This window comes from Sphaeramia orbicularis, chromosome 8, assembly GCF_902148855.1.
Source record: "Sphaeramia orbicularis chromosome 8, fSphaOr1.1, whole genome shotgun sequence".
Lineage (NCBI taxonomy): Eukaryota > Metazoa > Chordata > Actinopteri > Kurtiformes > Apogonidae > Sphaeramia > Sphaeramia orbicularis.
The window spans coordinates 14,494,221-14,519,662 of record NC_043964.1 but is presented as its reverse complement, the minus strand read 5'-3'; the positions used below and the strand labels follow the sequence as shown (position 1 = coordinate 14,519,662).

Here is a 25,442-nt window from a genome sequence, read left to right as displayed (position 1 = left end):
CTTAAATGTGGTGAACCATTGAAACCAGTGTTTTTCAACCTTGGGGTCGGGACCCCATGTGGGGTCCCCTGGAATTCAAATGGGGTCGCCTGAAATTTCTTGTAATTGATAAAAAATTCAAACTTAAAAATAAAAATTTACATTATATAGCCTAAATGTTGCCTAAAATTAATGTTTATTTGCAACATATAGCAAACTATTACACAATTAAAAACAAATTAATCTTAGCGAAATAAAATGTTTCTGTTTTGAATGTCTGGGGTTGCCTGAAATTTCTAATGTTTATAAAAAAAATTTTTTTTAAAATTAAAACTTACTAATAAAATTTACATTATATACCCTAAATGTTGCCTAAAATTAGCATTTGTTTGCAACATATTATAGCAAACTATTACATGATCAAAAACAAATTAATTTTAGCAAATAAAATGTCTCCGTTTTGAATGTCTGGGGTCGCCTGAAATTTCTAATAATTTATAAAAAAATTAAAATAAAAAAAAATCAAACTTACCTCTAAAAATTTACATTATATAGCCTAAATGTTGCCTAAAATTAATGTTTATTTGCAACATATTATAGCACACTATTACACAATCAAAAACAAATTAATTTTAGCAAATAAAATGTCTCCGTTTTGAATGTCTGGGGTTGCCTGAAATTTCTAATAATTTATGAAAACAATACAAAATTAAAACTTACTAATAAAAATTTACATTTTATAGCCTAAATGTTGCCTAAAATTAATGTTTATTTGCAACATAATGTAGCAAACTATTACACGATCAAAAACAAATCAATTTTAGCAAATAAAATGTTTCCATTTCGAATGTCTGGGGTTGCCTGAAATTTCTAATATTTATTAAAAAAGAGAAATTAAATTAAAACTTAATAATAAAAATTACATTATATAGCCTAAATGTAGCCTAGAATTAACATTTATTTGTGACATATTACAGCAAACTATTACACGATCAAAAACAAATCAGTTTTAGCAACTAAAATGTCTCCGTTTTGAACGTCTGGGATTGCCTGAAATTTCAAATAAGTTATTTTTAAAAAATTAAAAAAAAAAAAAAAAAAAAAAATCAAAATTTACTACTAAAAATTTACACTATATAGCCGAAATGTTGCCTAAACTTAACGTTTATTTGCAATATATTATAGCAAACTGTTACACGATTTAAAAAAAAATAATTTTAGCAAATAAAATGTTTCCATTTTGATCTTCTGGGGTCGCCTGAAATTTCTAATAATTTATAAAAAAAAATTTAAAAAATTAAAACTTACTAATAAAAATATATTATATAGCCTAAATGTTGACTAAAATTAACGTTTATTTGCAACATAGTGTAGCAAACCATTACACGATCAAAAACAAATTAATTTTAGCAAATAAAATCTCTCTGTTTTGAACGTCTGGGATCGCCTGAAATTTCTAATAATTTATTTTAAAAAAAAATAAAAAAAATCAAAATTTACTAATAAAAATTTACACTGTATAGCCGAAATGTTGCATAAAATTAACGTTTATTTGCAACATATAACAAACTATTACACGATCAAAAACAAATTAATTTTAGCAAATAAAATCCCTCCGTTTTGAATATCTGGGGTCGCCTGAAATTTGTGATGTTAAAATGGGGTCAGGAGCCTGGAAAGGTTGGGAACCCCCGATTTAATCCAAATATTTCATTTCCTTCTCGTCCATCTCCGTCCATCTTCGGCTCTTCTCGGAGCGCCCCCTGCGTCTCTGTTTGCAGGCGGACGTGCATGCACGCGAGCAACAGATTTGGACGCATGCGCAATTCATTGTTTTGACTGAAAATGCCGTCGGTTTCGAAAACGGCGGCCAATGCGTCTCCTCAAACCGAGAAACCTACCCACTATACGTGAGTAAAGCAGCTGCAAAAAAAAGCAGCGTAATTCTTTATCGCCGAAATTGTTATTTGCACATGCACCGATGCGCGTTGGCCTTTCATGCATTCCTCAACTCTGGTGGTGTGCGTTAAAACATGGTGCTTTTCCTGGCTTTGTGACTACCTAACGTTGCATAGCAAACAGCGACTGCACGCTAACGACATCACTACAAATGTAGGAAACACGCGCGTCTTAAATCGCTTAACTGATATGCCAGCTGTTATCGGAATGTTTTACAACTGTTTGACATAGTTTAGGAAATCTTTTGTGTAATCCTTTGGTTATAACACCGTCAACTTGGACTGCTAAATGATTAGCCAGGAACTCGCTAACCAGTCTGCTTGTAAATAGCTCGGCCTTATTTTGAGTTCCCTCTTGCTACGCACATTTATCGACGTACGCTCATTGAATGCCAACGGCCGTTACGTCAAAACACATGCGTCTTCTGGTTTGTGAATAGCAAGCTAACGTTTGTGACCCAAAATATTTAGTAGGCTACGACTAGCAACAATACGCGACACGGAGCTTCCTCTGAAGTTTTTCTTCGGCTCGAATCCACCTGTTTGTTAACAATTGCATAAGATTCCGTGTTGTAATTCTTTGTGTTTGCTTTTGGTGGTTGTTGCAGATACTTGAAGGAGTTCAGGACAGAGCAGTGCCCATTGTTTCTCCAGCACAAGTGTACGCAGCACAGACCCTTTACGTGCTTTCATTGGCATTTTCTCAACCAGCGGAGAAGACGACCCATTAGGAGGAGAGACGGAACCTTTAACTACAGCCCTGACGTGTACTGCACCAAATACGACGAGACCACAGGAATTTGCCCAGATGGAGATGAGTAAGTCTCCGTTTCTGTCAATGCCGTAGTGAAGAAAAGCCTGTGGTAGTGGTGCAGCTGCTGACAAATGACTGAGGTTTTGTTGAGATTTTTGGTTTATGATGAGTGAAACATCTTAGCAACATTTCATCAGGATACTATGTGTAGTGACTTCTGGAATTTCCCCTTGTGGGACTAGTAAAGGCTTATCTTATCTTATCTTTAAAATGATTTCGTCTTCTTCAGTGTCTACTAGTTGGGAAATCCTTTAGCAATAATACAACAGTACTTTATATCTGGAAGTGAGTGAAACTAGAGCTGCGACTGATTAATCGACTCAAAGTGATCCAAAAAAAATCATTCAACCACAATTCTCCTGAATCAAAGCTTTGTTTCCTTCATTTCTCTGCGGTTAAACATTGGTTCCACTGTTGTGTTTCACACGGACGCTTATTGTGATGCACAAAGAAGCTTCAATTGAGGAAAACCGTAATCAAATATTTCCCTTCAATCAATTTGAGTCGATGAGTCAAATCGGGAATTTTTGCTTTGGCTTCAAGCAACTAGTCGGTTAATCGGTTGCAGCTCTAAGTGAAACTTCTGCATTTTACGTCATGCAATTTACATACATAGAGCGATTTATATTTTACTATTATTAAAAGAATGTAGTTATGATTGAAAGAATTGTTTGTGCATTTTAAAGCATTTTCCTGTTAGACTGTAGCTTTTCCTACCATATCTGTGTGGTTTAATGCTCTATTGTGTGATAATTAAGGTCTTTTTTTGTCAGTACAGTCCACTTCAATCTGAAGGTTGACAAATGACTGAGGTTTGTTGAGATTTTTGGTTTATGATGAGTGAGTGAAACATCTTAGAAACATTTCATCAGGATATTATGTGTAGTGACTTCTGGAATTTCCCCTTGTGGAACTAATGAAGGCTTATCTTATCTTAAATTGATTTCTTTGTCTTCAGTGTCTACTATTTGGGAAATCCTTTAACAATAATACAACAGTACTTTATATCTGGAAGTGAGTGAAACTGCTGCATTTTACATCATGCAATTTACATACATAGAGCGATTCATATTTTACTATTATTAAAAGAATATAGTTGTGGTTGAAAGAATTGTTTGTGCATTTTAAAACATTTTCCTGTTAGGCTGTAGCTTTTTTTTTTTTTTTTTTTACCATATCTGTGTGGTTTAATGCTTTATTGTGTGGTAATCAAGGTCTTTTTTGTCAGTACAGTGCACTTCAGTCTGAAGGTTGCAGACAACTGCTGTTATAATAACAATGCAGTACTATTACAAGGCTCAGGCACAGCACCCAAGCCATTTTATGTACAACCTTTGTGAAATGACAGCAGAGTGGAAAGAATCAATGCTAAATAACTTTTGCCAAATTTAATGCAGCATTTTGTCCTTATTTGACTGCTTTTGCAAGCTTCCCTTTTAAAATTTTTGCATTTTGTATATTTTATCTGCTCAGCCTTTTCAAAACTTGTATACACAGATAATAATGGTTCAGAGTTATGTGAAACAAACATTTTTATTGTCTGCCTGAGTCTTAGACAGCGTAAGCATTATGAAAACCTTAAGAAAACCCTGTAGTTAATTAGTAAATTACTGCAAAGGACAGTTGTGTACTTTCCAAAAATAAGAAATAATTATTTAAAGAACATATATAAATCTGTATTTATTTAATAAACAGGAATTCAAGAAGTCCTGGATGTTGCCTGTAGCAGAATGTTTTAGTATCATTGTGCAAATTACATCATCATGCAGATGGTGCCCCTACCTGATGCAAAAATGAGTATTAGCATAAATGAGCACAAAATGAGTATAGTATTAGCATAGTTGGAGTTAAATTCACTGCATTTTCTGATGGTATGTGTCACATCGAAGATGCAGTTTTGCTGAGATTGCTTCTTCCATTGCTTTTTGTTTTGCCGCGTTCAAGTGTAGCTAAGTTTTGTTATACGTTGGTTGAGCTGAGAGCTATATTCTGCTATTATATCTGAAATCTAGTGGTGATTTGAATCACAAATATTTAATCCCCATCTTATTTATTTTTTTAAATTTCCATTTCCCAAAGTGTCCTATCTGTACACACAAAAATAGTTTCTTGTTCGTTACAACACAACCTCTATTGTTTTGCGTGTTGTCTTTTTTTTTCCTCTTCCCTTTCATCACAGACGAAGTGATGGTTTCTAAATATTTTGTTGATGGTTTGTTGCTTTAGAAGAGTTGAGCATAGATTGAACTGTGTGATGACACAGAAACTGTGTGAGTCCTTGAAATAGGTGACACGTTTCCCATTTAATCTGCAGCAGTTAGTGTATAAGACTGTGCTTCTTTTCAGCGGCCTCTCTGTGAATGGGGGAATTGGAAATAGTGTGTGACACCTAATTGAGCGTCTCTGAAATAAAAATATCGAACTAATAGCTTACAGTGAATGACTGCAAACCTTACAATTTCTCTTCTGCCAATAGCGGCTATTTTTGTATGACCTTATGTGTTGCTATAGCAACTGTTGCTACTCAAGAAAGGAAAATTTGGTTTATTCAAGAGGCTTATTTGCCGTACATTTCCTCAGGCAGTGGTATTGTGTCAGCCTTATGTTTACCGTTAAATGTTATTCTTCTTTAAAAATAAGCTTTAATTTAATTTTATTAACCCTTTACTGTAATTCACATGCAGGCTGTGATCTTAATGCATTGTTTGGGTTGTTTTTTTAAATGCCATTGCATTGTCTGTCTGTTTTATGCTCATAAAGATTCATGCTGCTTGAACAGACATTTACAATTGTAGACAACACTCATATCTTGATGCATTCTAAAATTCAAAAGCAAAATTCTGTTGGATCTCCTGTAATAAGGTCATTTTATGTTGCATTTAATTTAAAAAAAAAAAGCATGCCAAATCATAATCTTTCAGATGAGTCATTAAAAGCTTCTGTTATTTCTTGCCGTCTTCAGCTGCCCTTATTTACACCGGACCACTGGTGACACAGAGCGCAAGTACCATCTACGCTATTACAAGACTGGCACTTGTATCCATGAGACAGACGCTCGAGGGCATTGTGTGAAGAATGGCCTCCACTGTGCTTTTGCTCACGGGCCACATGATCTCCGACCTCCAGTCTATGATATCAGGTGACATACTAAGCAAACGGTGACCTCACTCTTCAGGAACAAGCTTCACAATAGGATAAACAGATGAAACAATTCACATAATAATTCAACGTTTACAGGACATCTGTAATGGAGGGTCAGATCTTGAGTCGGCTGTAGGATCTTGGCTCAGTGCATTTCTGAAAACACCCTCCTTTAATAGATGAAAATGTTTTATTAATGATTTGACCCGCTGCTATCAGTGTAGTAATAAGTTTAATGATTCACCACACAATTCTATTTTTATTCAGTAGGTTTTTAATGAATATTTTGCTTTCTTTGTGACACAGTTTTTGTAACTAGTGTTGTGACATACTCAGAATTAGACGTGTTTCAGTACAGTCATGACATTTGGTGGTGATCAGTAATTAATTCTGATGAACTGTTACGACAAGAGAAAATATATCGCACTGTAATTGCTTTATTTTATTTGCTCATCAAATTATCACTGAAAAGATAATTATGATTAAGTAATTGTTGTAAATATTTGATCTCAGTAGGAAGATGTTTTGAAGTTTTAAATGTTTTCTCTTTTGTTTTTCGTTAGGTTTTTAATATACAAGCGCACTGTGTGTGTTCATCGTTTCTCTGCACCTACACAGAATTGCATTGTGTAATGTGTTGTTGTCTCTGCGTCCTGCATGTGTATGTGTCTGTCTGTCTGTTTTTCTGCAACCCAAACTGACCTGAACAAACATTTCATTGGCACAGAGAGATCCAAGCACAAGAGGCCCTCCAAAATGGACAGCTGGGGTCTGGGGAAGGGATTCCTGATCTGCAGCCTGGTGTGTTAGCTAGTCAGGCTATGATTGAAAAAACCCTGACGGAAGACCCCCGCTGGCAAGGTTGGCACAAAAGGACTCAGTGATGTTTTTCTGCACAAATGACGGAAATGATACATCAACGCTTAATGGCTTTTTTTTTTTTTTTTTGCAGATACCAACTTTGTTTTAGCCAATTATAAAACAGATCAGTGTACTAAGCCCCCGAGACTATGCAGACAGGGCTATGCTTGTCCCCATTACCACAACAGTAGAGATCGAAGACGAAATCCACGCAAGTTCAAGTACAGGTGAGATGCCATCATCAGGGTTCGTGCGGGTGCTTGAAATCCTAGAAAATGCTTGAATTTCAACGTTGTGTTCTCAAGGTCTGGAAAGTGCTCGAATTTCAGTTCTCTGTGATGTGATTTTATTTATTTATTTTTAATATTAACTCTGCCAGGTTAGATGCCAAGACAAAGCTACTTACAGAGAGGTGATACATTTGGAAAAATAAAACTTCATGTCAAAAAGGAAAATTACCAGGTGCACTCAGATACAGTCATGGAAAAAATTATTAGACCATCAAAAGTCATCAAAAATAATGGTTATGCAAACAGGTACTAACTTCTGTGTGTATCATGTGACTGAGACAGAAAAGAAAACACGGAATGCCTAAAAGCACTGTTTTTGGCAGTACAATGCCATAGCTATTGATGTAAGAACTGAAGTGATTTTGGTTATTATCAAGAAAACCATGGAAAATGGCTAGATATCAGCTCTGAAATTAAACTACTAAGAGCTATTTTTGTTGTTATCATTATATTTGTCCAAACAAATGTACCTTTAGTTGTACCAGGCATTAAAATGGACAAGAAATGGAAGAAAACAAGGCTGGTCTAATTATGATTTTTGCAACTGTAGACTCCAGCTATATTTTTATCTTAATCTTTGGCTTGGTGTGAGTGTGTCTGAAGAATGCCAAGTGGCTTCCCTTTTTTTAGATAAAACTTTGTGTTCTCTTTTAATTTCTAAACTTTTTGCTATTATGAAACATAATTTTTAGATGTTTATAGCATAATACAATGTACATCATTGTGAAAAAAATAATCATCCTGTAGATATGTGTTTATCCCAGTGATGAGGTGCTTTGCTGGAAAAAATTGAAAATGACCCTTAAACGTGCTTGAATTTGACCTCGAAAAATGTGTGCGAACCCTGCATTATGTTTAAGAGATGGAAATAATGAGAACAAACGTGATGTGTAGCTGCATTGTGTTGGACGCTGTGGTTCTGTGAATGCAGGTCAACTCCTTGTCCAAACGTGAAACATGGGGATGAATGGGGCGAGCCTTCGAAGTGTGACAGTGGGGACAGCTGCCAGTATTGTCACTCTCGCACTGAACAGCAGTTTCACCCGGAGGTGAGCGAAGTGGTTACTACCATACCAGCCCTATGTATAAGAGTTAAACATTTTGATACCAGATCTGACACCCTGGATTCAATACAACCTGTTTTGGTACCAATTTCCCATTTTAATTAAAAAAAAAAAAGTAGTCTAAACGAGACCAATACCAACAAGTATTTGACATTACAGTGGTCCTTCATTTATCGCGGGGGTTACGTTCTAAAAATAACCCGCAATAGGCAAAATCCGCAAAGTAGTCAGCTTTAGTTTTTACAATTATTATATATGTTTTAAGGCTGTAAAACCCCTCACCACACACTTTATACACTTTTCTCAGACAGGCATTAACATAACAGCTGCGTAACTTCTACCTTCCCTCAGCATGTCCAGAAGTCCAACTTATTGTGTGATGGTTAGTGTCTTCCTCTGCCTTTTGGGTGCGACCGCAGGTGCCTTTGTCGGTGCAGAACATTTCATCAACATTGTGGGTTTTGTCAGGGAGAAAACTTGCAAACATACAGCACTTTAGAGTCACACCGCTAGCGATCGAACATTTTTGTAAATTCGGCAAGCTGAACGCAATCTGTACTGTACAGGAGACACGGCACGGAGGAGATTGATTGACAATGGACTACAGTCCCTCAGCCAATCAGGACGCAGAACACAATGCGTGGGTTCTCCCTTAGCCAGTCAGGATGCAGAACACAATGCGCGTTCATACACTGTGAAAAAAAAAAGCATGCAAAATTGCACTAAAAAAAATCCGTGGAACAGCGAAGCCGCGAAAGGTGAACCGCGTTATAGTGAGGGACAACTGTACTGTGTTGTCTTATTGTCATTTCAGCTTTTCAAAGGTGCAAATGCAGGTAATTTTGTATGTAACTATTTTCTTTTCTTCTTTATCTAAGATCTACAAATCTACCAAATGCAATGATATGCGGCAAACTGGATACTGTCCCAGAGGACCGTTCTGTGCATTTGCACATGTAGAAAGTAAGTTTATTCTCATCAGTCTGCATAGATGGTACAACGTGTAAGGACATTATGGATCAACAAGTGACTAACTCTTTACTGCTGCCTCATGTATGTTAATCAGGGTTCCTACGCAAGTATGGAGAAGTATGGAATTTGATTTTATAAATTTCCAGGTCTGGAAAAATATGGAAAATGGAGACAAATGTATGGAAAAACATTCATGTTTCCAAGACTGTTAGCACTGTTCTATTTTCCAAAACATAAAACTGTGGATATCTAAAAAAAGAAATGGATCGATCTGTTTTTTTAAGGCGCTTGCTAGTGCAGCTAAAATGTTTGTGTGAGAGCACATACAGTAGGCTACGCGTCCCAGAAAATATTTGGGCAGTTTGACAAGTTGAATGCCCAGCCTTCTGCTCTTATCCTCCTCCAACCCATTTTAAGGCCCGCCCAGGTGTCATCAAGTTTCACTGCTGCTTTAATGGACAGGGGATGTCCACACACTGTTCGTGAGTGAGCTATTCAACATGCCAGGCATTGTTGGCAGAACTCATAATGGGTAGATGTCATTTCTCTGATGACTGACTCATAAATCCCAAATATAAAAACTGGTTGGAATTTTTTTACCAAGATATCTGGAGATTAGGGTCTGGAAAAAGTATGGAATTTTGAAATTTCAAATGTGTAGGAACCCTGTTTTATAGACCCTGAGTAAAGCTGTAGGGATGGTACTGTTCTTTCTAAGGTTTTAACATTCTTTTGAGCAAAAATGTTAGTTATATATTTAGTAACAGCTTTGTAAGTTCAATCATCTGCTGATTTGTCTTTCATCAGTTACTTATTGATGCAGTTGAACACAAGGAACATTATAATTGTTATCAGCAATGTTGGTTTCATGCAGATTGATAGTTTTTTTTTTTTTTTTTTAATTAATCCTCCCAGGAATTCCCTCGACAGAAGAGACCATGAGCTCATTGCTAACAGCGATCCAGTCGAGTTCACAGTCCCAGCTGGGCTCTCAGCAGTATTCAGAGTGTCCCGTCAGTGAGTGGAACAGTGGAGGCAACTCCACCACCAGTGCAACCAGTAGCAACGGCCAAGTAGGAAGTGTACGTTTACCCTCATGCTGCAGCATGTCTTACCCTTTTATTTTATTTGCCCAGTCACACCAACCATTACTTGTCAGTAGGATCATGCTGTTGTTTATTTGTTGTCATGTTTTATGTTAAGACATTTTGTGCTACTTTACATTTTCTTTGACTGTTTTACATTTCACCCAACATGTTTAGAAGAACAGAGTCAGCGTCTACCAAAGACAGTTTAGTACACAGGTGTCAAACATGCGGCCCGGGGGCAAAAAACGGCCTGCCAAAGGGTCCAATCCGGCCCACGGGATTTTAATATGCAAAGTGCAAGTTAAGGCATCAAACTCAAAAACAGTATCATAATAACCTTTAAATAATGACAGCACCATTTTTTTTTCTCTTTGATTTAGTGCAAAAAACATTAAATTATGAAAATGTTTAGATTAACAAAGTATCCTTTAAAATGTGAATAACAACAACAACCTGAAATGTCTGAAGAAAATTAAGTGCAATTTTAACAATATTTTGCCTGTTACTAAATGTTTTGTGCCTTTGTAGATCTGACCTATAATGCACATTTGTAAATGATAAATCGAGGCATAATATTGATAAAATTGTGCTTATATTTCTCAACAAATTCCATTTTTTTTCAGGTTATTCACATCCTTTTTGTTTGGATAGTTTTTGAATGTAAATATTGGCATAATTGAATGTTGTTTTTTGCAGTAAAACAATTTGGAGTTGTCATTATTTATTGGCTACCATGCTATTATTTTACTGGTCCGGCCCACTTCAGATTAAATTGGGCTGAATGTGGCCCCCGGAAGAAAATGAGTTTGACAGCCCTGGTTTAGTACAAGCTAGCCAGTACTGATGTTTTTTTTATTGTAACACATTATCTTCTTCAGCTTAGATGGAGACTCGCACGCAGTTTGCACCTTGTAATGGTTTTCTCTATTTACTGCATCGTCATTTCATTAAGATCGTGTCCACTTCTCTTTCTCAGGTTTCATGTTCTAATAGCTCAACTGTAACTCCAAGCTCAGGAAGCGACAGTTTGTTATCCCCTGTGGGATCCATCAGCAGGCCCAAATCCTTAACTAATAGTAGTTTATGTTCAGAGTCGACCACATCCAGTGTCTCATCTCTGACGTCTAACTATCCTAAAGCTCCGGGCTTTGAACGTGAGGATCAGGTACACAGACTGCTCTCCATAGCTTTAGAAAGAGTTCAACACATACACAAACCAGGGCTCATTGTCAGTCATTTTTAAATAAATGCCTTATTTATGTCATTCATTTATTGGCCATGTTTGTTTTTATTTGGTTTTATATTTATGTCATTTTCATTAATTCACTAGTTTTTTGTTTCTTACAGTTATTTCTCGCTCATACGATGTGTTAGACACTGTAATGTGATGCATGTGCCGTTTTTGAGAATGAGTAGCCTTTCTCTATTTGCTATTAATTCTAAGAGGCCAACTTTAATCTGATTCAATCTAACACTATTTACAACCAACTAGGGCTGGTTGATATGACAAAAAATATGATAATAGTATTTTTTTCCCCATACTGATTGATGTTAACCCATAAAGACCCAAACATCCACCGTCTACCAAAAGCATCTACTCTTATAACTGTTCAATACCCGCTGATCCATTAATCCTATCAATACATGTAAATAATTGGTGTAAAATCCAGTTTGTCATCGTTTCATGGTCGTCAGATATAGATGTTCAGAGGCTCCGTAGTTACTGTGGAAACACTGTCGTCTTCTACAACGTTGATTCGCCAGTACAACCCATGGACTTTGATGAATGACAGTGGATGGAGACTGTTTATGTTCAGTTAATGATAGACTTGCTGCAAAAGTCACGTTTTCTTCAGTTTTATCTGTTTTTGATGTAATAACCCTCAAATTCAATCTGAGTTTATATGAACATCTACATGATCAGTGAATTAAATGTAGGAAAATACCTGATTCTCACTGAAAAAACATAAAATACTCAAGATAGCATTACAATAAATGGTGATAAATCACTTAAGGATGGTTAAATATAGAGAAAAATTCATTTGGGAACTGTCAAAAATAAAACTGGGTCCTTCTGGGTTAAATATGATAAAATAAATAAAAGTAAGTAAACTGGTGATTTGAATATCGATTTCTGAATTTACATGGCGTGCTAAATGCATTAATGTCTTTGCTGTTCAAAGCTTTCATAATTTACAAGGTTTCCTGAATACAGATACAGAACAGAAGCAGTGCATCTGTAACTTCAACCAAACCACTATCACTGTTTCAGTTCATTTATTTACCATGTGATGAATGTGAAAATCTACCCACATGTGTTGTTTCACAGAGGTCGCTTCCTCTGTGTGACAGGCTGTTAGGTCACGTAAAAATGTCACAAGATAGTCAACTTTATCAACCTTAATTTTGTCGCAATCCCATTGTGACATCGTTTTATCATCCAGCCCTACATCCCAATGGAAACACTAAAAACTAGGCTTCTCTGTGGATTTATATTGTCTATAATCACAGTAAAAAGTGTCTGTAGTCATGGACGTAAAGAAAAATGTATCATGTTAAATTTAAATTACACTTGGGGCAGTCTAAAAACAATACTTGTAAATAAATATGTGTACATGCATATAAAATAATGCTGTGTTATTGAAATATGCTTTTTTTTCTGTCATAAAATCTATTTTAGATTAAAAACAAGGGACAGGGGGATCAAAAGATGATGGACCAAGATAAACAGGTACGTGTTTAAAAGAGTTAATTAATAATACACTGTTAGCATGTATTGGTGTGAACTGGGGTCGTTATTGTTGGTTGACTGAATGACGTCAGTAGTAAAAGGTAAACCAGTGTAAGTTAACTGTCTTGTGTTTCAGATAATTTCATTGCGAACCTTTATCATAGTTATGGATGGGATTCGATAAGAATTTAACGATTCCGATCCCATTATTGATTTTGCTTATTGAGCTGATTCTCTTATCGATTCTCATTGGGTGAGAGAATAAAAGAGAACAAATGGATGTGTTTGCACTAACTGTCTTTTACATTTCCATCTCTGCACAGAAAATATAACTTATCCAATATGTACAAATAATAACAACAGATGACGCCAGGCCCAGTTTGGGGGGGCGGCGTTGTACAGTGAAAGTGAAACTAAAGACGCTTTACTAATTCCTCTATTGCCGCATTTCTACTATGTGGAACCGGTTCGACTCTGCCCGTCTCCTGTTGTTGTGCACCTCATTTCCTTTCCCCTACCTTCGGAAACTTGTATTTGAGGGGGTACAACATTTGTTGCCTGCACTGGAACCGGAACTGGGCCCAGATGACGGCCTGGTGTTCACTCAGCCACTAGACTCACAAGTGCCACTAAGTCGAGTATCAAATACATGACATTCCTGTAAATGAATCACATGCTGTGGACAAATGTTTGAACATATTGGAGGGATTCCACCCTTTTGAAGAAATCGAAGCTTTGCAAGTGTCACAAGTGGACCTGGTGTCGTCATTTTAGACCGTTTCTGCCTCAACGCCATGTTGGCTACGTTCTGACCAAAGCAATGCAGCATAGGCGTGGCATAGCGCATGCGCAACAAAGGCGGAATCGATAAGCAGAATTGTTAAGCAGGCAGGCAAACGATTCCAAGGAATCGAGCTACTGGGATCCGGTTGTCAAAAAGAACCAGTTCTCGATTCCCATCCCTAATCATAGTACAGATTTGAGATCCCCGATTGCTACAGTATGCTTCATTTTTTGTCAACATAACAAATGCACATTCAGAAATAAAAAGAAAACAGCATTGATAGAGTGAGAAAAGAGGAAGGAAAGAAGAAAAAAAAACCCAAAACACACACAATTTAACATCTCACCCACCCCCCCTCCCCAGAGCCACTGATATAGATCGGTGTAGTGCTACGCTGTGGACTACTGCTTATATAGTGGGTCTTAACTGTCCGGCCCTTACATATATGACATCACTGCTTTCCAAATTTTTTCATATTCTCCCAGTTTGTCGTTAAGCGTGTATCTAATCCTCTAAGTGAAGGGTATTCATCATTGTTGTTATCCAGGCTTTAAAAGTTGGTGTCTCTTTTGACTTCTGCAAAGCTAACGCAACATTTTCTCTCCGCGCTTCTATTTTAGACACAAAATACTGTATTCTCTGCGGTGAACCCTTTGGCATCAAGCTTTACCTCCAGTATAACATCCAGCTTGGCATCCAGTATTGGCTCAGATAGTTCCTCACCCACCACCTTATCAACAATGAATGCAAAAGCCACTCCTTTCTATCCAGGGAGCAACACGGTGGAGTCCGTCATAGGTATGTGCAGGTGACGACACGGCTGATTTCTGGTCGCTGCCGCACTGTTCTGTCGCTCATGTGTTCTGTTTTCTTCCTCAGGGTCTGCGCTCGACCTCAACTTCAGTGACATTAACGTTGCGTCTCTCGATAAGGAGTTGGAGGAACAAGATAGCAATGTAGGATTGACAAGTGAGTGTTAGCTAAACGTTTGACTTTGGGGTGACTAGCGATCCCGGCGTGATTATGAAAATGAAATAACCGACTCTGTCCTCATAGGCCAGCGGGTGCTAAGTGGATCTGCTCCCGTGAACATTCCCGGCTCCCTCGCACGATCGTCCTCTTTCAATTCCTCCTCATCGCTCTCCACCTCCCCTCTAAGCTCCCTCTCCCAGTCCCTCTCTCAGTCTCTGCTCTCCGGAACGGTGTCTCAGCAAAATCCACCTTCGGCAATGTTGGCCAAGCAAGAGCACGGCCTCCTGGGGACACCCACCTCCTCTTCTCAGAACTCTTTGGGTAAGTTGATAGTCCGACTGCACTGGGAAGCATTCGAAGCAGATTTGACTTTGAATCTGAGAGGCAAAGTGAATTCTCAAACCACTGTTTCCAAACCTATGAAGTGAGGATTAAGATTATTATAACCTTTATTTAACCAGGAAAAAGCAGAAGTGACACAAATCGAAATCACAGCCATATAGCCACACTAAAAACAGACATAAAAAACAAAGTCAGTTCTAAAACCAACATAAAACACTAAACCAAGAACATACATGGATGCTTCTATGAAACTGGTCCCTAAAAATGGGTCATGGGGGCTGAAATTTCAAATCAGATGTAGACTAATGTTATGAAGCAAGTTTGGAAGCACTTTGGGTCTGTTTTAAAAATAAATATTTGCTGAGATAAAAGAGACACTTTTTCAGATAAAACACATTTTTATATTTTTTTATATTATTTTTTTTATACAAAAATCCGCATGTAACACGGTAAAAAGGACACAAAAATTTCGGGCTACTATTTTTTCAAATATCTCTTTATTCTCTTACAGGTACATTTTGTGAATCAAACTAATTATGCAAGGCAGAGTGTTTCACAAAAATGGCCGCTGTTGCAAAATCACCCACAATTTATTTGTTTTACAGGGCAGGTTCTGCATGTAACCCAAGTGGACACCATGGGTTACACACAAAACCTGGAATGAGGTGGAGATTCATGAAAAACCCACATGTCGGATTAGAAAAGCCACTAGGATCCTAAAATTTAGCACAGTGTCTTTATTTATAGTGGTATAGAAGACCATTTACAGATTTGTCTTCCAGATCCAGACACCTAGGTAGCTTTTCATGTCCCAGTTTTGGTCCTATTTTTGGCCCCAATATTTTGTTAAAAATTCATTCATTTTGGGATGGATCAGAGCAAGAGTATAATTTTTTTTCATTTATCGAAGATCATCATTAGATACATCCTGGGGGGAAATATGTCAACATCTCTCTTTTATTATTGGGTCTAAAAAGCTGGCAAAGTTCCAGGTACCAAAATGAACCCAGTTTCATAGACGCACCCACATATAAAACACCACCATTATTTTAAAATGTATTAAAAGTATAACAACAATGTTCCTTAAAAGCATCTCAAAGCAGAACCCAATGCAATCAATTCGAAAAACATCTACATCCAGATTTACCCTTTTCCCATTCATTTAAAATGACTTTGGGTGTATTTAAAGAGACCGGTTCCTTCAGTTTAATCTCCCTCTGTAAGTTGTTCTAGGCAGTGGGAGCGGAACATTTAAAGGCTCTCTTTCCCAATTCTGTTCTGACTTTTGGAACTCGTAGTGATATCAGATCCTAGGGAAGATAGATAAGATTTCTAAGTAGAAACTCTTGAATTTAGAATGTTCATATCCTCACAGAGCCAGCACTAATAATCTTTTGTTGTGTTTGATCTTCTGATTTTAACTGCCCAGGCTTGAACGGAGGAGCTAGCAACATTTGGGACTTTGTAAGTGGCAGCTTTTCACCCAGTCCATCCCCGGTTTACAGCAGCCTAACCTCTGCAACCAGCAGTGCTGATGTGGCGCGCCTCTTCAGAGAGCTGGATGAGGCCAAGAGGAAGATCAAACAATGGGAGGAGGCCTGGCATCAGGTCAAGCAGGTCAGTGAGGTTTCACTGTCTGTGTGTTCAAGTGGCTTTCATTCTTATAGTTTATCAGCCTGCATGATAGGAGGAACATCTGCAATATGCGGTAACACAGTCCAGTTTTGGAATGATCATGTGACTTGTGATAAATAAGCATATATTGAAGTATGCACACAATAGCTATACATAGAGGGTGTCTCAAAAAAAAAGAAGACTTTTTTCCAGGAAGATTACAGTGTGTGTGATATGGCATGAAGGTATGCGTCAATTAAAATAAATGGATAGTTCACTCATTTATGTCCAGAAGGGGGCGTCAAACATGAACTCCACTCGATTTAATAACACTGGACGGCTTGTGCCACTTATTTTAGACTAATACACACTATTGTAAACCTACTTTATTTCACTAGAGTGGTCCTTTTCTAGTAACTTGTTCTCCAGAACCGGACCTCCCCCTCCACTGATTTCATCCAAACCACCGCTGGACAGCAGCCAGGCAGAGTTTGCTAACAGAAGGATCTTTTCAGCTCCTGCCAAATAAAATAAGAATGTTCCGGTTAAATTGTCGTCTTTTGACTGTTGCTTTTTAAGAGGAGATGACAAGTACTGCATTTAAAAAAACATAACTCAGAGTAATTGGGGTGTCATTAGTTGCGCGCAGTTGGCAAATGCAGTGGGATTCACTTTTTGAGTCCTCCTTCTGCACTAAAGTGACTAAACTATCCATTTGTTTTACAGGAGACACTTGAGTTGTAGACCTTTACCATAGAAGTAAAAGGAAACTCTTAATCGTGCTTTTGCATTTTGAATATTGTGTAAAATGCCTGAATTGCAAATTGGAGATTATTGTTCTTTTGGAGGCATTTCTTATGCAAAAAAATCCAAATGCATCAGTTGTTTGTTGTGATAGATTTATAAACTTGTGCAGCCTTTACCTGTCAGTGGACCTTTAGTGTATTTAAAATTGTTTTTTTTTTTTTTTTTACACATTATGCAGAATGACACTCTTAAGTTCTGGATTTTTGTTATTTATTGATTGCATATATAAAACATATAGTAGCCTATAATCTGTTATTACACAAAGAAAAAGTATCCATAACACTGAAAAAAAAAAAAAAACATGCCTTGTGTTTTTCTGCCGTTCACTGTGCATTATATAAACACAAAACAAGATTGGACTTAATTTAGTTATTTATTTATTTTCAGATGAACCATTTAGAAAATTTTGTATTGAACAAATTGAACACCAAACCAAGTCTTAATTTGATAAAGACAGAGTGAAAATACTTTGAAGTTTCATGACCCCTGCTGTCCATGACTGTAGGAGATGGTTTTTTGTTGTTTTTTTCCTACATTATTCTCACTTGAATCCAAAATTCAGCTTATAGATTCCGAATTGGAGATGTTTTCGTCATGTGACTGCCCAGATGATGTGGATCCATGTCATGTATTTCTGCGTTCTATCTGTTAGAGCCACTGGTTTCGTGCTAAGAGTGAACAGAACAGATTAGATTAGATAGAACTTTATTGATCCTTTGGGCAGAGGAAACTGAGATTCCAAAAGCAGCACAACACTGAATATACTCACAAGAAAAAATTAAAACAATAACTATAAAAAAATTAGTGAAAAATTGTAATTGCACATTGGAAAGTGCTAGTAGAAACAAGTGGCAAAGTAGTAATGATAATAATAAAAGTATCTTATTATGTTATAATATTATAGTATATGCAGTGTGTGAATTAATTTTCCTTATTGCTGGCATTCGAAGCGTTCTCCTGGGATGGGTTCATCACAGAGGTTGATATCTTGATGACCTGTCTCACCACCGTGGGGAGTAGAGCATTCAGCTGCTCTAGAACTCCTTGCCACCAGAGCTGAGAAATATCACTTCACTCCCTGTCTTCAAATCCAAACTCAAAACCCATGTGTTTAGGACCGCTTTCTCTCTACCATAATTGCATTGTTCAATTTTTAACCTGCATTTTGCTTTTTACTCTGTTTTTTTGCTTGTTTTATACTCTCCTGTTTACTGTACGGTGTCCTTGAGTGCCAAGAAAGGCACCTATAAATAAAATATTATTATTATTATTATTATTACTATTATTATTATGACAATGCAGCTGTCTTTGTTCATTCCAGGCCTGCGAAGCCTGCCAGAAAGATGCTCACGAAGCAAAGGAACAAGCGAAGACGGCCGAGGCGGAGCGGCAGCTGGCGGAGCAGAAGTGGGAGGAAACCGAACGCAAGCTGAAGGAGCTCCAAGGGGACTTTGACGTGCTTTGTCGCACCCCCGGGACACCTCTTCTACGTAGCTACGGCGAGCTGGACCAGCTCCCTTTGTCAAAGCTTCACTCCATCCAGAGTCAGCTGCGTAATGACCTAGACCTAATAGACGGGGTAAGAAAGACTAGATCACACACAGCATTTCATTTGTAGCACCCAAATACTTTTAGAGATGGTTTTGTTTCTTTCAGATCTCTGTTTTACATCAAAGCATGCTTATTTGAAAAGAAAAAAACAAAACAGACACAAAAAACTGCATGAACTGTGTTTTCCTAAGTTGCAGCTGATATTCGTTCTTCTCTTCCCCAACAGGTTATATATCAGCTTCAGTCAAAGAAATGTATAGTTTGCCAAAAGCATGATCGTTGCATTGTTCTGCAGCCTTGCCAACATTATGTACTATGTGAGAACTGTGCACCTAGTAAAACAGAATGCCCCTACTGTAGAACAAAAATACTGAAGTGGTGATGTACAATTACTCAAGGTACTATTTAAAGATTTAGCCCTTTGAAAAACTACTAATAGATATTACATTTTCTATAGAGCAATGTCTGTTTCATACAGTGATTGATTTCAGTAAGAATGAAATGATGCTTGACTGATGAAACCACGGTGTTAATCGGACTCTGTAAAGGGGATTCTTTTAGTTTTTGCCTGTTTTATGTGAACACCCGCTGAATTTCTCTCCAATACGAAAAGCCCTGTGCGTAAAATTAGAGCACTGTATCACCTGCAGCACTCGTCTGACCTCTCTCATCTTCCACATGAATTACACAGTTTTCCCCACATGACTTTAAAATAAAAATAAGATAAGGTAAAAAAAAAAAAAAAAAAATGGCACATGCAACTATTAAGGTTGGGTAAAAGTTCAATGCACAAAGACTTTAAAGTGTGTGAGGTGGTATTTTTGCCCACGTTACCGTTCGTCATTTGATCTTTAGTACTTCACACTGCACTTACTGGTTTCTTGAGGATAACGGCATCTTTCACGCAATGCACTTCACCTAAACTTTCAGAGCGATTTCAGTGGACTTCAGCAGGAAATATTCGTAAACTCGGTCAAATGTTTTAGTAAAGAGCAGAAAATTATATTTGATAAAAAAATGAAATGTACTTTAATACGCTGTCTTAACCAAAAATATGTCTGTCCTAGTTTTAAAACTTTCTAAGATATCCTTTGTCACAAGTCATTTTTTTAGTCATTTTGCGAGCGAGAAAAGTTTGTTAGAAAAGGTTCTTAAATTTGTCGAAGGCAGCTTTCCGACGAGCCGACACGCAGTCACAGAGAAATAAATGTAAAAAAAACAAACAAACAAAAAAAAAACCCTCCTTAAGAGAACGGTGATGTTGAATGTAAAACAGGCAAAGCTAAAGCAGATTTTTATTTAAAGAGGAATACAACTAAACCAAGAAACCAGATGAACAAAAGCAGAAATCCTCCTTTGTTGTGATTTTTACACGTGACGATAACGCCGATAAATCTGTCACTGATCAGACTAATTTGTTTTAAATGTTCGTGGACTCGTTTCCATTAAACACTGAGGCTGATTTTAGCCAAAATATCCCACTGCAGTGAAAAAAACAAACAGAATGTGCGAATTTTTAAAGATCTAACCAGACCTGTGTATGTGTGCGTGCGTGCGTGTGTGTAAACCAGACTCGTCACAACAACAGAACTCATGAATGTTTCGTCCTCTGTGTTCCTCTTTAAGTAAAGTTTTGTCGAACCCAAACTTTTTTCATACAAATAACATTTTTCTTATAAAAACGACCAGTCAAGCATCATTATTTTGACCAACTTTCTGAAGAGGTTTGATTTTTCTTATTAAAGCACTTTGTTGATGTGGGACTTTATTAAAGGGTATATAGAAATTTGCTTTAAGCTGCTTTGTAGGTATTCTTTTTGTGTCTTTTTGTAGATTTATACATTTTTTTCTATATAAGCTAATGTCTGAAGCTTTTGTGTGTACTGTGAAACATAATTTGAATATTTCATGTTTCCTATTGTTAAATCATGGCATGGTTCTACATATTATTAAGATTTCATAGAAAAAAATACTTAATAGTTTCTACTTTTCATAGTTAGATTTATAAAATTTCAATCAAATAAGTGCAAATTTAAAATGTATTTTAGGCATAACCAGCAGCTGTAATATCAGTAAGGCACATGCTACATGTTAAGGCTATTATTCAATCAATTAGTTTTTGTTTTTGTTTTTTTTTGTAGAGATTTCTATAGCCTAGCCATTAGAAAGCATGTATTGTATTTGCTAAAAGCCTGAAACAGTGGGTTTTGTTTTGTTTTATTTTCTTTCCCTTTTTTTTTTTTCTTTTTTTTTTTTTTTTTAGTAGGAATCTAGCCTCCTGACCTTGACTAGAACATATCGGCCTCTAACTCTAAAGTGCCTTGCCTTTAGTCATAAAGATAATGTGTAAAATTGTCCGAGCAAAACACAAGTAGTTGAAGCTTGTGCACAGGTTTCTGCTAAATTCGTAACATCCGTATATGCGCATATATATATAAATATGTATACATACAAATGCCAGTGTATTTCGGCCCGATCTCATTTAAGTATTTCCGCGGATGATAATTGAAACCAGACATTGTCGGTGCCTGTGTCCTGACTTCAACCTTATAGACGAACATCCCCTTCCACCCACCCACTCATTCCTCGGTCGTGGTGCTCTTTTGGTGCAGCTTCAGTCTTTGAAATTAGGTTTTACAATTTAAAAACTTCTGGGAGTATGCAAATGTAATGTAGGACACATGAATTTGTATAGCAACATCTAACAAAAAAAAAAACTTAACTAAACAAACAAAAAAAAAAAACGCTTTTTAAACAGTTGGGTAACTTTAACGTAACCGCAGAGAATGAGGAATTCCGTAGTTTAACCTGTAAGTTGGACTTTGCATAGGATTTGTGCTTAGTTTGTCGAATTGAAATGACCTTCTACTGTGTTAAATCTTTTATTCTTGCTTTAAATTCAATAGAAAATCATGTATCTCCAGGTACACCTTTTTGCTACTTATAAATATGGGAGGATGCATTGTTTACATTCACTTAAATGACAATTAAGCAACTCAGAGGAAAAATATCAAGACAAGTTATGGTATTTTAGCATTTTCATGATTATATTACAGCATAAAAGGCAGGCTAAGCACTTCTGGTATTGCATGTTATGCGATATATTAACCAGCTATAAAAAAAAATAATAATAAAATTTAAAAAAAAAAAAAAAAAAAAGGTCGCACTGTGTCACACTGCCAGAATATTTGTATTGACTTACTTTTAGAGTAGTAAAGGCTTAATAATTTCCGCAAGCTTCGCTGCTACTGGAAAAGGTATTAATGTAGTTTCTTGTAATACATTTAGATGTTTGAATGTTGTTGTGCATCCACAGCTCAGATTTCAGAATCTATGGAATAGTCTGTCTTCTTAACCTGACTAAACCTTATTTGATTGAATTTTTCCTTTTCATTTGTAAATCCATTCGAGTCAGATTTTCACTACTTTTGCAAATCACCTAGAATGATGTCACAGACCTGTTCTGCTATAGATTGTCCCTTTTTTTAAAACAAAAAAATTATTGTTATTATTATTATTATTATTAATGTCTTTGTGTTGCGTTTCGTTTCCTCCGTACACTGAATAGCGGTGTACGGCGCAGCTAATTTCACAGGGTCTTTTGGTGGGTTTTTGTTTCGCCTGTGAAGCCAACTAAATTAATGATGTCTAGAGTGAAATTCTAAACAAAAAACAAAAAAAAAAAACTGAACCAAAGTGGTGTTCGAGTAGCTGTCCAAATATGTATTCTAAAGGGAAAATTTACCCTAGAGCAGAATTCACGTATATGCTTAAGTATTGAGATAGCAGCCTGTATTTGTGAAGTGGGCGTGGTTTTCCCAGGGTGCCGAGGGGCCGAACCCAGTCCAAGGATTCTGTTTTGGGTTGGATTTTTGCTTTAATATTTCACCCAGTAGGACATAATATCCTGTTAGTGAGTAAATGACAAGACTATGCCAATGGCTTTTGCTTACATTAATGGACTTGAGCCCATTTTTTGCAGTTTTACCAAAGACCTGTACTGTTGTTATTTCTTTTTGTATTACATTTCATCAATTTTTATTTGTGAGAAACCTAATTTGATCTTTAAAAAAAAAAACAAAAAAAAAGTAAATCACCTAGTACCTTAAATAGATTCATTAACAGTAATTGATGGCATCCTTTTTCTGTCTAAAGTTAGCTATTAGTCAGTTGATTGAAAATGCATGCGTCAGATCCTTACAAAATGTGTATTTGTACATTTGGTTTTTGTGTTAAGTATACAATGACGTTTATGGCAGATTTGTGCAATACTGGCTCGCACATGCTGACCTTAAGCGAGGATTCAGTGTCAGTTTAATTGTTGTCTACAGTGAAGGAATGTCAAAGGTGAATGACATTTGTCTGTCTGAAGTGGCCATACAAACTTCACTACAGTACTGTTCTGAAGTTAATTTTGTTTGCTGATTTTGATTAACTACATAATCTCAATCATTTTTGGAAATTGATGGTTATGCATTTTATGCTGTTATGATGATAGGCCTACAGTGACTGTAAGGTGCTTTCTTTCTACCTTTTGTTTTCTACTCCTTAAAGCCGTGGTCCAAATTAGTTTCTTCTTTTTTTTTTTCCGTTTTCTTTTGTAAATTACAGGGACAGATGATGATTGTGACAAACATCAATGGCAGATACAGACTTAATTAAAACTGAGTTGTTCCGATATCTCTCGTGGTCTATTTACCCCCAATACGAAGCAAACTTGGTAAGCACGGCTTACTTTTCTTACGATTTCATACATTTATCTAACGGACCAATTACCCCTTCATCTGTGCCTTGTGTGATGACATAATTTCAATTGGTTGAAATGAATATTTTACTGATACAGTGTTTGCTCTTAGTCAAAAATAATAATGCGATGAATTAGAATCAAAATTTCAGTGCCTTACAATATTTTTGTGGACCACAATGTGATGGCTAAATGATCCTTGTATTCAGGCCACTGAAGCTAAAAGCAGGAGGTTCAGTGAGGTTGGTTTGACAGGAAGAACTGAAGGTTATATCTGATTAATATTCATCTCTCAGTCTGTATTTGCCATGCCACCCAAGAAAACACAGCAATACTAATACCATCAAGTACACAATTTCGATCTCAATTTGTCATTTGGCACCAAAAACCCAACTGTTTGTAAGGAAAAGCACCAAATAGGAAGAATCTTGTAAATGAACTGTAATAGATGTATCATTATGCTCTGCATTGGAATAGTTGAATCTATTTTGCATTATTGTTAGTTGTTGTGTTGTCTTTTTGTTTTTAATATTATGAAAATGGAGCCTGAAGATTTATGCAATCTTGTACATGTATATGAGTATGATGTATGGAGCTGTTCAAATTAAGTAAAAATTCTAGTACAACAGGTGTTGTCAAACGTAAATAATCTGAATGTGGAACCAGTTGTTCCATATTGTTTAGAAAATTTCAGTAGAAATGTTATTTTAACATTGAAGCCCTGAAATATTGAATGTATTGTTCTAAATTAGATTTTCAAGAAATAGGTCACTGGAATATTATGGAGCGCAATTAATTCATTATGATGTAGCATCTAGTTGTGAACTGCTATTCAATAAAATTTATTAGAACTAAAAACAGTTTTCAAGTTTCTATTTGTCAGTTTAATGAGGAAATGTAAGGAACAAATGTATTTTTATCAGGGTCATACAGTGATTTACTACAGAATGTGTTATTTCTGGGGGAAACTGCATTTCAAGAATTTACTTAATGTCAGTGGGTTAAGACATTATTTATAGATTTAAATATATGTCCATTATTTTGTAACGAGCTATGGATATGTAGGAAATTCTCTACTGATAATCGTAGAAATAACTCTGTTGGTATATTGATATGTTTTGTGTTGTGAACACAAGAATAGGTGCAAGTCTTAGAATACTAGATATTGCTTTTCTACATTGAGGATTGTCTATCGCATATTTTCTGTAGTGTATTCCTACTTGTAACACTTGTTAAATTGTTACACTACAGTTATGCAATGGTTTACAGAGTTCACAAAATTATTTTTATCATCTTGAGAATTAAAATAATTTTTCATCTGAAATGTGTGGATACTTTTTGTCTCCAGAATCAGGTTCTTATTAATCCTACATTTTGCTCAAAAAGCGAAGGCACCGGAGGAGAGAAAAATGACTTTTATTATTAGAGTTGTGTGCAAAAAGAAAGTAAATTATCTTGAAACATTTATGAAATAATGTGTACAGATCTTTGGGATGCAGATGCTTTTTTTTTTTGTCATTAGACGACTTGACAGCTTCCAGGAGGCAGGACTTCAAACAGGTAGTGTATGAGCTGTTTGGCCTAAATGGAAGAACAACATGGATAAACAAAAAAGTATATAATACACTGGAAAGTTCATGTACAGTTCCAAAAAAGATGGGACTGTGTGTAAAATGGAAATAAAACAAAATGCAATATGTAACTCATGTTTTGTTCACAATAGAACATGC

At 36.3% G+C, this 25,442-nt stretch overlaps 1 protein-coding gene across 3 annotated transcripts; it reads left to right on the top strand.

The window, feature by feature from the left end:
- Window positions 1-1,784: 1,784 nt before the first annotated feature.
- Window positions 1,785-22,719, top strand: unkl (unk like zinc finger). Of its 3 annotated transcripts, XM_030140752.1 has the most exons (16): window positions 1,785-1,889; window positions 2,546-2,755; window positions 5,714-5,890; window positions 6,620-6,753; window positions 6,845-6,980; window positions 7,975-8,092; window positions 8,986-9,070; window positions 9,995-10,161; window positions 11,144-11,332; window positions 12,848-12,898; window positions 14,303-14,480; window positions 14,562-14,651; window positions 14,739-14,975; window positions 16,426-16,613; window positions 18,739-18,996; window positions 19,195-22,719. In XM_030140752.1, exons 1-16 carry the CDS (start codon window positions 1,825-1,827, stop codon window positions 19,348-19,350), a joined length of 2,439 nt encoding a protein of 812 aa, XP_029996612.1. In that variant the 5' UTR covers window positions 1,785-1,824; the 3' UTR covers window positions 19,351-22,719. The 3 variants fall into 3 exon arrangements, with proteins under 3 accessions (XP_029996612.1, XP_029996613.1, XP_029996614.1); XM_030140753.1 differs by lacking the exon at window positions 11,144-11,332; XM_030140754.1 differs by lacking the exons at window positions 11,144-11,332; window positions 12,848-12,898.
- The last annotated feature ends 2,723 nt before the right edge of the window (window positions 22,720-25,442 follow it).

What these genes read in the sequence shown, in the direction of transcription:
- unkl (XM_030140752.1), top strand. Translation starts at nt 1,825, where the DNA reads ATGCCGTCGGTTTCGAAAACGGCGGCCAATGCGTCTCCTCAAACCGAG. An exon ending in GCAACGGCCAAGTAGGAAGT is followed by an intron (nt 10,162 to 11,143) that starts GTACGTTTACCC and finishes TCTCTTTCTCAG; the next exon opens with GTTTCATGTTCTAATAGCTC. An exon ending in CACGGTGGAGTCCGTCATAG is followed by an intron (nt 14,481 to 14,561) that starts GTATGTGCAGGT and finishes TTTCTTCCTCAG; the next exon opens with GGTCTGCGCTCGACCTCAAC.